Genomic DNA, 14,097 nt, shown 5'->3' with positions numbered 1-14,097 from the left:
ACATGTTTAGTTATAACTAACTTTTAAAAGAAATCACAAAACGTTAAATTCATATAACATATATTAAATTAAAGATAATTTTATAAGGATTCCAACGATATCATACATGCATATGTTCCGACGTCAAAATTTGAAAAAAAAAATTCAAAATTTTTTCAATTTTTTCGTAAAGCAGAAATGTCAACATACTATATAAAATATGTCAATATAATACATGTAGAATGTCAATATAAGCAATGGGTTAACATTCTTAAAGCATTGTGTTGACATTTTCAAAGCATTGTATTGATATTTCCGAAATACTATATTGACATTTTCATCTAAAACCCTAATTTGACGTTTTTTTTATCTTTTTTGATTTTATTAATAAAAACGAAAATTACACGTGGCAAATTGTAGACCACACGTTTTCTAAAATCCTATGGCCTTAAATTAGTTGTAGTTAGCAATTAAGTGATGAGTTAGCAATTGATCACTCCTCAGAGCGGATAATAGCGGACTAAATAGTTAAAGTAGAGAAATAGTAAAGTAAGAAAGATAATATTATAGATAAGACTTCTTTACATTATTCTCTTTCTTACTTTATTGACTTTACTACTGTGGAATGATGAAGTACTATTAATTTTAGTATGAGTACTACATCTTTGATATATAAATTAATTATTATCTGTCCCTTAAAAATAAACCATATTTCCTATTTTAGGATATCCTTTGAAAACAAGTCAATTCTATTAAAGGAATCTTTTTCAATTTTCATGAGTCTCATTCTCCACTAACAAAACTTCAATCACTTTTTCATTTTATCTCTCTTATTTTACCAAATTTGCAATAAACCTCAGCAGTTTCAAATATTGTCTATATTGTAGAGATGGGGGAGAGTATATCATACTATTAATTTGTGTGGGAGTAGTGCCATTAGAATTGGAAATGAACAGAATCTTTAAATTTAGTGGGAATAAAATGGAGTAAAATCTTGTGGTGAAAATGTTCAATACTTGTGTATAGAATTGTGTATAGAAGGGAGTAAAATCTTGATAAAAGTAGTCAGTTACTTTCATCTCTTGAACCTCTTATACTAACAAAATGTCTGGCTATTGGAAGGATGTCAAGGTCTCACTAAAAGTAATAATGATCATTATACAATAGAGTGAAAGGTAAAGTACTCTTTGTTGAAGTAACAGCCATTTTAGGGACATTTTGTTAAACTTCTAAATTTTCCCGTTGGGAAGAATCATGAAAATACTCCACGAGAACTATAGAGACGAGACACCCATCATTGAAAGCTTAAATAGTTTATTATCATCGCGAGAATTTAAGTATGTGGACAATACTGATCACTATATATGTTGTTAATTCTTGAGAAGTATCAACTCGTGTCTTATTTACTTGTGCAGATGATGTGGTGGGAATCGATAAGGCTTACAAGGCAATGCCATCTTTTTAGCGCGTATTTATGATAGCCCTTGGATGTGATCACATCCAACTCTCAAGCCACGGATGAACAGGACAACGAGGAAGAGCAGCAGCCCAAGAAGAAGGGCGTCTAGAAGCCGAGACAGAAGGAGGTGGAAGTGAAAGAGGCGGGAAGACCGAATTGAAGAGAGCCTCAAAAAGACCTGCCAAATTCAAAGATTATTCCCCTAAGTGGGAGATATCTTTGAATCAATCAATTCTTTATTCATGCATACCTTTGGTATTTCATATTTTTTGTTATTTTATTTTGATCCTCGGGTTTTCTTCCTTGATTCTTTCCCAAATTGACTTTTAGGTCGAATCAAGCAGGGTTGGATCTTATAAATACTAGGATCCTTTAGAGGGGAGTGGATCCCCTGCTGTGGTGGGAACACAGCAGGGGCTGCTGTGCCGTGAAACGCTGCCGTTTTCGTCTCAACTTTTACAGACTTTGGCGTTTTGATTTAGTTACATCATTTATTTACTATTTTTAATTGAGCTTACACTTGGTGATGTTGTGTAGTATATTCAATCAATATTTTATTTGATCATTGCTTTAAGTTAAAATTTGACTACTATTTCCACCGTCCATAGTGATTTTATTTATATAAGTAAGAGTAATGTTTTGTTGAATATTAACTTTTAGTAATTAAAAGTTAATAATTGAAATTATGTTAACTAGTATTAATGTAATATCAATAGATTATTACTAAAAAAACATAATTAGAGCTATTGATTGCAATTTGCAATAGGGAGTTATTAATTTCATGTTTAATTTGTTTTTGAATAAAAATGATCAAAATTTGAACACATTTTGTTTTCAAATTTTGTATTTATTAATTATTTTTCATTGAATTTTGGCCATTTCCATAACTTTTGAAAGTAGAATACTCCCTCCGTCTATAAAAATAGATCACTCTCAGTTGCTACCGATAAGCTATAAGTTTCTAACTATAATTTCAAATAATAATTTACTTATATTACGTTAATTTATTATAATATTAATAGTTTAATAAAATTTAATTGAACATGATGCAAATGAAATTCTGAAATTTATCGTAAGCTCCTACTTAATTTCCATATAAATAAACTCATGATTAATGATTACAGTGAATCAGTATGTGTATTAATTAGTGCGGCTATTAAAGGCTATATGGATTAGAGTAAAGTCCGTAAAAGTTGAGATGAAAACGGCAGCGTTTCACGGTACAGCAGCCCCTGCTGTGTTCCCACCACAGCAGGGGATCCACTCCCCCTTTAGAGAGTCGCATAACTTGACAATTAAGAAATAAAGTATTCTTCTTCTCAAAACCGGAGTTCTTGGAACCCTAATCTCTCATTAACTAGGATTTATCTGCCAGTTTTCATATTTTCGTGTGCTCTATATTTGATAAGGGGTCAGCCCTTATCAATTTAAGTTGCTTCGTGCTGAGGAAGTATACATATGATTGTATGAGGGGTGTTGTAAGAGTAGCATAGTATAGAGTTGTTTATTCATAGGAAATGTCTGATTGCAAACAGTATTGTGTTGTCGAATTTGGATGGAGTACTTTTAGGTTATCTACGTTTGTTTTCTGTTTTGGCAGAGTAAAGAAAGTTCATGATAATTGCCTTGTGTATTCATGAATGGAAAATCCACTTGTAACACATACTATAAACAAAGAAGTGCACTTTGTTGAGTTGATTGTGAAAGTATAACTTACTATTTTAATAGGTGTTTTTTGACATTATCCGTGAGTGTTTATTTATAATTGCACGCGTAAAGTACATAAATTATGGTTGACCTATCAAATTAATTAGTAGTATTTCTTAAATATGGTGGACCATTTACAAATTATGATTTAATGAAATTATGGTGTCCATTTATTTTGGTACATCGCAAAGCCATGGTCCCACTTCTAATACATGCATTAAATTTATTTTTACTATTTATTTTGACTAGTAATTTAACACAAATTCACTTTTCATAAAGACGATATGCATTTTTGGCCACTAATTTGACATTATTTTAATTTGGGATCGTAATAGTCAAATTTCCTTAACAAAATACCACAAAAAGGTATAAATTATCTTATTGGTCAAATTTCCTTAACAAAATACAGATTAATTTCGTAAAGTAATCAAATGACACAGAATTCACCCGCACCGTCAAACACAGGATAACTCCTCCACCACATCCCGCTAAGCGTACGCATATTGCCTTCCTATATCCAACGCAATGCGCACTTAACCTCAAATGACAATACTACCCCCAATAAATTATCCCATCCGTCAAAAATCAAAATTATTTCATGATTTATTAGTTGGAACGTGATGAAACGAAAACCCTAAATATTTTATAAACTCAAAACTATGATCTGAAGTCTGGACCATTGAAAAATGTCAACAGATCACAAAAAAGTATCAACAGGAAAATGTCAACAGAATTTCAATGATAGTCAATGATTGATGTTGTGTTAATATTGTGTTGATACTATGTTGACATTAAAATCTTGAAATTTTATACTGTGTTTGATATTGTATTGAAGCAGTGTTGCAACTGTATCGTGGAATTTTTTTTTGAGTTTATACCTCAGGTGAGTTTGCATTTTATCAATTATCTTTATTACTTATTCACATAGTAAAAGAAATGATACTCATTCAACCCTGCAATTGAATGCAATTAGTAGATTATCAGGCTTAATTACGCGGATCAAATCACAAAGCAACACCAAAAATAATCGGTGTTTAATGGAAGGCTAATTACGTCATTATGCATTTGCGTTAAAGCTTCAGTGATCGACTGTAGATTGTTGAACCCCCTTTCCCCAATTCTTCTCCCTCTTGCAAAATTCAATTAATCGATCAACAGATTATGCGACGAATTATAGCATAATCTCCGAATCTATGTGATTTACATGTTTTGCATAAAGCGCGCAGTGATCAAGGGTGAACAATTACTATTTGGTTGCTGATTTGGTCGGACGGGAGCTCCGATGGCAGCCACGACAATGGCGACGGCGGTGGGGGCGGTGGTGCTGCTGTACTACGTGGTGAGCCGGCGGATTTCGGCGGCAGCTGAAGGGGAGGATTCAGCCGGTGGCGATTGCTCGAAATCGAAGAGCAGATCGGTGAAGAAACGGCTGTCGCGGAGGCCTGCTCAAGCGCCGGCGACTTGGCTGGAGACGATTTATACGATGTCGGAGACGTTGAGGTTTACGTACGCCGAGACGTTGGGGAAATGGCCGATCGCTGACTTGGCTTTCGGGATTAATTATCTCATTCGGAGGCAGGTGAGAGCTGTGAATCTATTTTGGTTGGAAATTGAAGGTTTTCAGCTCGATTATTGATGTTGAGTTGCTGTAAACTGGTGTATTCTAGATAATATGCTGAATTGTGTCTGATATAGATGTTGCGGAATGCTGTGCATAATCAATTTAGTTTTGAGCATTTTTTAGAAATGGTATTGTTTTTGCAGCAATGACCTAGAAAGATGTTTGATCTTAATGTAGTTTTTATGTATTGATCTCAATGTTGCAAATTCAGTGATTTTTGGTGATTGGTACTTTCTCTTGAGACATGTGTTATTGATTTTATAGTGTGTAAAGGCAAATTAGTCAAGCTTTACTTGGAGGAAATTTTGAGTATCTTTCATTGTTGAGAATTGCTTTTGGGAGTTATTGATATATTGGGTGATCTGGCAGGGTAATTTGCAGGTTGCAAGTGTGTATGCGGGCGAAAAGGCTGTGCGGCTGAAGGGGGTTGATATCATTGATCAGTTGTATTATTACTTAAGATTGCTAACCCTTTGTATGTTTTTCTCGAAGAAGCCATTTCCGGTGTTTTTAGAAACTGCTGGATTCACTGAAGCGAATGTCCTTCTTCAGAAGCCCAAAGCAGGGGTATGTGATATTGTTTCTGTGTAGTGTGTATCGGTTGCGGTGTCTGTATCTCAAACATGTTCAAACCTTTGAAGTATATTTTTCTTGTTGCAGATTCTGAAACCGGCCTTCACAATTTTACGTGATGAAAACTCAAAGTGCTTCCTTCTCTTGATCCGTGGCACTCACAGCATTAAAGATACATTGACTGCAGCAACAGGTGCAGTGGTCCCTTTTCACCATTCAGTTTTGGATGATGGTGGTGTCAGTAATCTGGTTTTGGGATATGCACATTGTGGAATGGTTGCTGCTGCTCGATGGATAGCAAAGCTGAGTACTCCTACTTTACTCAAGGCTGTTGAACAAAATCCTGACTATGAGATCAAGGTAGGACTGTAGGAGACATTTTTTCTTCACTCTGTCTTGTGCAATAGTCTTTGTTCAAGTGTGCAATTTCTTTGTGTTCTACGAAGTTTATATTTGATTTCAGATTGTTGGTCATTCACTTGGTGGTGGTACAGCTGCTTTGTTAACGTACATTCTCCGGGAACAAAAAGAATTTTCAGCAGCTACTTGTTTTACTTTTGCCCCAGGCATGTTCTAGTTTAGTTCTCAAATTTGCTCGACAGTGATTGCTAGTAGATTGATCGTGCTATATGATTTATTATTTGTGCATTATCTTTCTTTCAGCTGCCTGCATGACGTGGGAGCTAGCAGAGTCAGGAAAACACTTTATTACCACAATAGTAAATGGTTCTGATCTGGTGCCCACATTTTCAGCCGCGTCTGTTGATGATCTTCGTTCAGAGGTACTGCTGATTATCATATTCTCCGGAAGATATTTGAACATACCATTGTCGTGTTTTACTTCTATTACGTTTGGTTCTTTGCTTTAAGAACTCCCCACCCTTTCTATTTCAGGTGACTGCTTCGTCTTGGATAAATGATCTTCGAGATCAAGTTGAGCGCAACAGAGTTCTGAATGTCATCTATCGGTCTGCCACTGCTCTTGGGTCTCGACTACCTTCAATGTCGAATGCCAGAGCAAGAGTTGTTGGTGCTGGTGCTCTTCTACGACCAGTCTCAAGTGGCACTAAGGTCTGCTGCAAAATCTTGAACCCTTGTCTCATTCATAAAATGACTTCATTTGTGAGAATTTTTTTTGCTAAGAAATCTGCCATTTGACTCATTACCATAGGTTGTGATGAAGCGTGCACAAGTAGTAGCCGAAGCAGTTGTTAAGACCCGTTCTTCAATATCACTATGGGCGTGTATGGGACCCAGGCGACGTGCTGTCTCTTCTCACTCAGATGCTAAAGCGGATGATCTTCCTGAGGCTCCTCTTATAACTGAGACGACATCCGAAACAGTTATAACTGAAGTAATAATAAGCAGCACTGACACGAACAAGGTGGAATACTGTTCCTCTAGTGACAATGGGACCACTGGGCACGATGAGACCGATGAAGAGGAGGAGAAAGTTGTTGATGCATCTACAATTGAGGAGATCTCGGAAGGTGAATTGTGGTATGAGCTGGAGAGAGAGCTTCAGAGGAAGGAGAGCGAGGTACATGCCGAGATACAGGAAGAGGAAGAAGAGGAGGAGGCTGTGGCAGAGGAGATAACCGAAGAGGAGAAGGCATTCTCCAATGAAGTCGAAAGCCATGCAGCCATTTCACCTTCTGATGTCTCTGACAACATCCATTTCTACCCTCCCGGGCGGGTCATGCACATCATCTGTACGCCCTCCACGGGGCCGAGCAGTGAAGAGCATGACGTTGAGGCTGAGGAGAAAGTCGGGTTGTACGAGACGCAGAGAGAATTGTACAGTAAGCTCCGATTGTCGAAGACTATGATAAATGATCATTATATGCCTATGTACAAGAAAATGATGGAACTGTTGATTAAACAGCTAGAAGAGGAGTTAGATTATGATCATGTTTCATGAATAGTTGAAAAATGGAGTAAGGTTATATTGATTAATTGGGTATATAAAATGTCATACATTCCAATTTTCCAGCTTATATTCCCCAGATGAGAGTGAACATGTAGCCCTTATTCAACATTGAAAATCAATAGGAGTATTCAATATTTTTCTGTATGATATATTTTACTATTTAAAAAAAAAATTATACTCCATGTTTGAGCTGTTGAGAAAGATCTCATCTTGGCATGTTACGTTTGAAACCAATGAATAATTTCGAATATGTATTAATTATAATCTCATAAGAAAACATGTGTACTTGAATTGAGAGAAAAACACACTCTCATCATCTGTCACATGTGGTTTGATAAGGGAAAAAAGTCCAAATATTATTTGGAAGATGGAGTGAACTTTTCCCAAAAATGGAATTTTTTAGGCGAACTAAGTTCTAATACTAGTAGAAATAACTAAACCAAAAATAACTTTTTTTTTTGTTGCAACTCTTTCTTTAAGAAATTTATGGATATGACCTTAATAAAACAGAAAGATCAAAATAACTCTTCATAAGCTAGATCAATGAGTGTCCTTGATCTAAAAACATGTATTTACAAATAATTGAGAGAAATCTGCAACCACTGCACGACTATCTAATAGATGCGCCCGTGGCTCCCATTCACGGGGTCGTCTCTTGACCGGAAGAAGCTGAATGATGAAAGAAGAGACAGACGGCAGAAATGTCATCCATCACAGCACATCTTCCCCTGCGTTTCCATGCACAAGCTGCATACTCAACCAGCCTCTTTGCAGATTCATCCCTTTTTGAAGAAGCAACAATCTCCACTGCTTCTTCATTGGAAATCACATCCCACACCTAACAAAATCATTGTTATAATCAAGAAAAATCAATTCTTGATCTCTATAACATAGTTCAAGGATTGTGTCCATATTTAATATTTCAACTTGACATATGATAGAACCTATCAATCCATTTATTTTAAGAACATCGGTCTTTGCCAGTTTAGGCGTCTAAATTTCACGTCTCAAACACACAAAATATCATAGATTTGAAGCATGGAATGATTACTAGTAGCATCTATACATACCCCATCTGTTGCCAAAATAGCAAACTGATCCATGCTGCTAATGCACCTTTGTGTTATCTGTGGCTCAGAGATTAGGCCAAAGTCTTTAATATAGTAGTCACCAAATGCCCTCGATACAGCCAAGCCCGGGCCTCTGACCCCCTGCCCGTTTGGCAGCCAGACCCTATGCACCCCTGGCTCATCCGGGCAGGAGTAAACCATCCCTCCAGACTTCTCTATGCGTTTGCGCTCATCTGTGGCAATGAACACACACATCAAGATCTTGAAACTGCATTATTGTTGAGGAAAGAGGTAGAGATTGAGGGCTAACATGGTAAATTTGGTTTGTGGTCGGTTGTAAGCTGAGTCGCGACCAAATTCCCTTCGTCTGTAGTAGTTGCTAGCACAGCCCGCGAATCGCCCACATTTGCAACTATCATGAGATCACCCTATGGAAAAGAAGGTCAACAGCAATAGCCTTAGATCACATTTTCTTTATGTTTGGAGAAACATACTATTTAGCACTTATTTTCAAGAATCATCTATGTCATCCAATAACTAAATATCCACTCATTTACAACCATGAAAAACCAAGAATTTTTCATGATAATCTTGTAGTAAGAAATGCATAAACACAACAAACTCACTAATATTGGCATTTGTTTTTCTAGAAAATCTAAATGTGACAAAGATCAATATCAATTAATAAGCTAACAATGAAGCCAAGTTTGTAACTTTCATGATAATGACTATGAAATAGGCCTATGAATAACAAATAATGCGCCAATCTCTCCCTGTTGATGGCTAAACATAAAGAGGAAATCGCGGTTTACCTGTCTAACAAGCGCCAAGGAAGTGCAGCCACTGTGGAAAGAGTCGATTGCAGAATGTCGCTCGAGTTCTTGATCAACTGCAGCACAAGCCTTATAGAAAGACTGCTCCCACACGTCAAACTGGATCTGCTTCTTCTCCGACTCCAAGATGCAATCCAAGTCGCCTGCATTGAGCTCAACAGCCTCTTTCCAACTACCGAGAAGCAACGAAGGCAGCATCTCTCTAACAGTTTTCGACACAAAATGGCCCCATGCTCCATGTCCATCAAAGACTCCACAGAAATCCATGTCTTCTTGGCCACCAAACTCCTAAAAACACACAATAGTACTAATCAGAAAGCCAAATCAAATCCATTTCAAGAAAATTTGGGAAAACTTTCAACAGTAGAGTACTAAATTCTATCAATATGCAGACTGATCATTTTCCTACCTCCCACACAATGAAGCAATCTTGATTGATTCCCTTTTTGCCTCGTTTTGAGTAGCTAGAAGCGAAGGTTTCGCTCTTCCTGCCATTTATGGAACCAGAAGAGGTCAGCAGCCGTTCATTCCTCTTTGCTTCCTTTAACAGAACAGCCGCAGCCTCCCTTCCAGTGCTAAGCCTGCTCTTCTTTTCAGTTCTATTTGATATGTTTTTCGATAGTGTGTTGAATATGTTGGATAGCTGCACCATCTTGTAATTAGAAGCAGAAATCAAGCTTCAGTCTGCAAATTCCATTATTTGAAATATGAGTAAAACACATAAAAATTGAATCTTTAATAAAAAGAAAGCTTCAGGGATCGAAATAAGGCATTCCAAGGCGATGAATACTCAAAATTATTGAATCCCAGAAAAATCTTGGTACTAAATTATTTGTCATAACAAACATTTTTGAGCAAAATCTGATCTTTTTTATCTGACAGATTAAAAATACAAGTTTTCATTCACAAATAGATTTAAAAGAAGAAGAAAAAAGCAAAATTAGAGTTACCTTTGTATATATAAGTTGTTGAGATTTAGGAAACTCCACTCTCCGGCAAGGCTCCGGTGAAGGGCCGGCGGTTTGAGCTGAAATATGGAAGAAGAGATGATAATTCAGAAGGGTTAAACTCCATTAAGTAATGTGTGTGTACTAATCATATATATAGTGTATATATATACATTACATATACATGGTTATATGCATGCACACGTTAATTAAACCCCACAAATCTAAGCTTTGTGTAAACTAATAAATTTCATTATCGAAACATAAAAAGTAGGAGTATAATATTTGAGATTATTTCTTTGTATATATATTTGATTTTTCTTGTCTTGTATCACAGGCATAAAAGTTGAATCTTTTACGTCTCTATTTAGCTAAGCCAAAAGAAATAAATCATTTCTAATTGATCGTTTATAAATTTAACAAGTTATGTATTACTTTATAATTAATTTATCGAATATATTTTTAGAGAGATAAATATGCATTCAATATGTTTGAATGATATTAGGTCATAAATTAAAATATAGTTAGACCGCCAACAAAATTAATAACACCAAAAACAAAATTCCGGTCATATCTATGAATTTTCTCAATAATGCTACACCGATAGAATTGAGAAAACTATTCAATGACTCATAAAGTAATGCATTTATTTGTACTATTAGCTAAGGTCGACGTAGAAATTTACTATTAAATTCGCACTGTTGATAATTGACTAATAAGTTAATCAATTAATTATTGTGATTAAAATAATGCAAACCGCAGTAGATCAACAGGGGAATAGATTAAGATATCAAGTTAATTATGGCCAACCATTTGTCCCTACGTATCATTGGAGACTAATTATAAATTAATTATTAAATGATAGATAGCACTGTATGAAATATTATATAACGGCGGTAATAAAATAAATGAAATTGGTGGCTCACAATTAAAAGTCGGTAATAAATTATGCATTCTGCAGTTGTTAATCTTATCACAAGAAAAAAATTAATTTAGTATGTGAAAAGTTTGTCTTAACAACATAGAAGCAAACAAACAATAAAGAAATATGGTTAAGACTTTTCTTTTTCTTAGTATATAGAATTAGTTGGGTTGTTAATACTTAATCGTGATCAATCACACTAATAAATGGACATTAATTATGATTATGTAGGGTTAGCACATCTAATCTAGTGAATTGTGACATCATACTACCTAATCTATACACAAAGCATAGATTTAAAGGTGTCTTATATCCTTAGTGATGGACCATAGAATTTAAGTAAAGTGTTCATTTTGTGTTAGATTTTCTTAGTGAGTAATGGTGGATTAATTAATCTTAACATTGTAAGTGGGTCTAAAAGAGAAAAGTATTTTAGAGTTGAATTAATTTAACCATATCATTTTGCAAGTGGGGAGTTTTTATGTATATCTCTTGAGGTTTTATAGTAAGAAAAACAAAGCTTTATGTGCAAATTCACAATTTTTATCGCTTCCACACAAGTGTTCAATTTATTTATGTTAAATTGTTCATTGATTATACTTTTGAACCATATGGTGAACTATGTCAAAATTAAACTCAAAATACTTTAGCCAAAGTGTATCATGAGTCATGATCACATAATAAACAATAAAGTATATTGGTATATTGATTCATTAACATTGAACTCCTAAGTTCTAACCACGAGCATAGATCAAGGACAGTGGAATTTGATCCATCAAATCTTGCTTCATGGCAGTTACAATCCGACATTAAGATGTTCGAATGCCTGCTTGCTCGGCTTGAAAATGTCTTACGAGCTGCATTGTCTGATGGTAGAGGTTAATGTCCAGTCCATCAACATTTCTTCCAACCCGAGCCTTCAAAATTCCCTGAGAAAAAGAAATCATCCATACGATCAAGCAACAGGCGTAGTGCTGTCTTCACATCCACCACCAACGTATAAATCCAAATTCCATAGCTGAACACCAACTAGTACAACGAACAAGTGGATGATCATAGACTTGGAGGCTAAGAAAGTTTCCGTGTAAGTGGAAATGAGCCGCCTTACCTCAGTATTTGGCTCAATCTGCAGTTCCCCGATGAACTGGTAGAGAGAACCTGGGCGCAGATTAAGGGTCAGGTACTGTGTGTCGACCTTTAAGCTAGCATCTCCATCAACGATTATAGCCACTGCCGTCTCCAGATCATATTCTTGTAACCTAGAAATGCAAAGAATGATGTCTTTCTTCCCCAATTTTGTTTGACACGGTTGTGAAATATGCGTAAATAGAGACAAAAATTCATGATCGGATCAAAGACCTCTTCACTCATGATCGGATCATACAAAAATTCAATTCTAATTTTCACAAGATAAAAGCTAGCTAGACTTAAGCGCTACTATCTCCATCAACAGTCGCATATACTACCGTCTAGTCACACTCTCGTATCCTGGAATAACAAAGAAAGATTCGATCTTCACAATTGTTTTTCACATGATTGAGAAATATGCACAAACAAAGATATATAAGGCTATTGGCTAAACGAACTGCAAAAGACGTACCAACGAAGCGCTCTTAATTCACGGTTGAATCATGAAAATACCAACAGAGTATTATTAACTTACACAAGATAGGAAGTTAGCTATACTTACTCACACAGTTGAAGTTCTTGATACAGACTGCATTTTATACACACAAATAAGGCAAAAAAAAATCTCCAAACAGTTCCAATTAGCTATCGTATAGGAGAACATATCACTCTTCAAATCTTGAATACTAACACAGCAACTAGTTTCTCACATGTAGGGGAGGTGTTCGATAAAATGCTCAATCATACTATTGAAAAATGCAGCAGAAATGAATCTCATAAATCTCTAATATCATCAATCAAGAATGCATCTTTACTTGGAAGACATTTTAGAATTCCAAAGTTAGAAGCCATACATAAACAATTACTATCAAAATAAGCAGAGATTTCGAAAAGATAATCAAACCACAGCCAATAACAGAAAGTAAGCTTGATCGAATTCATACTTTCCAATAACCCTAAATGAGGCTCCTTGCTTGAAATTTGGGGAAGACGGGTTCAATTCTTGTAAACGAACCAATGCACCAGCGCTAATTGTAGATGCATCCATTTCAATCGGGTAATAAGGTTTGGCCTTTGGGCTTTCTCCCGTCAAATACTAAGAATTTATAAAACTAGTATATCCCTAGCGCGTTGCACAGCCGACGAAATTCATAATAAATCCTATAATTCGTGCAACATATGAGTAAATGAAATTATTTAACACATTCCGCGCCAATAAGTTTTGTACCAATTTAATTGGGACAAAGGGAGTACAATATTTAAGAATACATATTTTCTTATAAATTTATAAGAAAAACATACTCTCTTTAATTAAAACTAAGAGATTATTTTAAGATTTCATACCGAAAAATTATGTACCAACTAAGTTTGTACAAACAGAGTACAATACTTATGAATAAATATTCACCTACAAATCTATAAAAGCAATAACTGCTACAATTACACAAAATCAATTACATTTTCCAGACTTTCTCTTTGTCAACGGATGATTAAATCAACAAAAGATGTATACTTAGATGCTGATATGCAAAAATTCTTCAGAAAAATTGGTATGCATTTATTAATCATAAACATATGATAAAAAAATTTCTTTCGAAATATATTATCACAATTTGTTTAGCATATTAATATTTTTGCAGACTTCATATTATGACATTAACATTCACTGCAACACAAAACTACTACGATAACGCATCAATGATACAACTTTATTAATCCCTTCCCATTCTTCCGTTTTTTTTATTTTCTTAATGACACACTTTCACCATGGGCGGATCTAGCCTAGTTGCGGGTGGGGCAAATGCCCCTCCTCACTCCTTCCCCTTTATACATTTATTGCAAATTTTTGAATATATACATAAAATTATACCAATTGCCCCTTTTAAAATATATAAAATTTTTCTATATATAATTTTGCCCCTCCTACA

General features: G+C 35.3%; 2 protein-coding genes and 1 pseudogene across 3 annotated transcripts; 1 reads left to right on the top strand and 2 right to left on the bottom strand.

Annotated features, from left to right (window-relative positions):
• Positions 1-4,228: 4,228 nt before the first annotated feature.
• Positions 4,229-7,413, top strand: LOC125194157 (lipase class 3 family protein). Its single transcript, XM_048092223.2, has 7 exons — positions 4,229-4,724; positions 5,136-5,333; positions 5,427-5,699; positions 5,803-5,905; positions 6,003-6,121; positions 6,234-6,410; positions 6,511-7,413. Exons 1-7 carry the CDS (start codon positions 4,428-4,430, stop codon positions 7,258-7,260), a joined length of 1,917 nt encoding a protein of 638 aa, XP_047948180.1. The 5' UTR covers positions 4,229-4,427; the 3' UTR covers positions 7,261-7,413.
• Positions 7,414-7,771: 358 nt separating this feature from the next.
• Positions 7,772-10,316, bottom strand: LOC125194159 (putative protein phosphatase 2C 34; annotated as a pseudogene). The gene is made up of 7 exons (XR_016128916.1): positions 10,298-10,316; positions 10,123-10,199; positions 9,582-9,856; positions 9,152-9,460; positions 8,650-8,767; positions 8,340-8,572; positions 7,772-8,107 (listed from the first exon to the last, which is right to left on the bottom strand). The product of XR_016128916.1 is annotated as a putative protein phosphatase 2C 34 (transcript).
• A 1,349-nt stretch (positions 10,317-11,665) lies between these two features.
• Positions 11,666-13,306, bottom strand: LOC125196448 (CST complex subunit TEN1). The gene is made up of 3 exons (XM_048094963.2): positions 13,114-13,306; positions 12,150-12,300; positions 11,666-11,970 (listed from the first exon to the last, which is right to left on the bottom strand). The coding sequence occupies exons 1-3, from the start codon at positions 13,215-13,217 to the stop codon at positions 11,851-11,853; spliced, it is 375 nt and encodes a 124-aa protein (XP_047950920.1). The 5' UTR covers positions 13,218-13,306; the 3' UTR covers positions 11,666-11,850.
• Positions 13,307-14,097: the final 791 nt, after the last annotated feature.

Source organism: Salvia hispanica, chromosome 4 (genome assembly GCF_029641045.1).
Source record: "Salvia hispanica isolate PSC_SH4W2 chromosome 4, Shi_PSC_v1, whole genome shotgun sequence".
In the NCBI taxonomy this organism is placed as follows: Eukaryota; Viridiplantae; Streptophyta; class Magnoliopsida; order Lamiales; family Lamiaceae; genus Salvia; species Salvia hispanica.
This window is presented reverse-complemented; position numbering and strand designations above follow the sequence as displayed.

What these genes read in the sequence shown, in the direction of transcription:
- LOC125194157 (XM_048092223.2), top strand. Translation starts at nt 4,428, where the DNA reads ATGGCAGCCACGACAATGGCGACGGCGGTGGGGGCGGTGGTGCTGCTG. An exon ending in TTGATGATCTTCGTTCAGAG is followed by an intron (nt 6,122 to 6,233) that starts GTACTGCTGATT and finishes TTTCTATTTCAG; the next exon opens with GTGACTGCTTCGTCTTGGAT. An exon ending in CAGTCTCAAGTGGCACTAAG is followed by an intron (nt 6,411 to 6,510) that starts GTCTGCTGCAAA and finishes TCATTACCATAG; the next exon opens with GTTGTGATGAAGCGTGCACA.
- LOC125196448 (XM_048094963.2), bottom strand. Translation starts at nt 13,217, where the DNA reads ATGGATGCATCTACAATTAGCGCTGGTGCATTGGTTCGTTTACAAGAA. An exon ending in TCATTTAGGGTTATTGGAAA is followed by an intron (nt 12,301 to 13,113) that starts GTATGAATTCGA and finishes TTGCATTTCTAG; the next exon opens with GTTACAAGAATATGATCTGG. An exon ending in AGATTGAGCCAAATACTGAG is followed by an intron (nt 11,971 to 12,149) that starts GTAAGGCGGCTC and finishes TCTTTTTCTCAG; the next exon opens with GGAATTTTGAAGGCTCGGGT.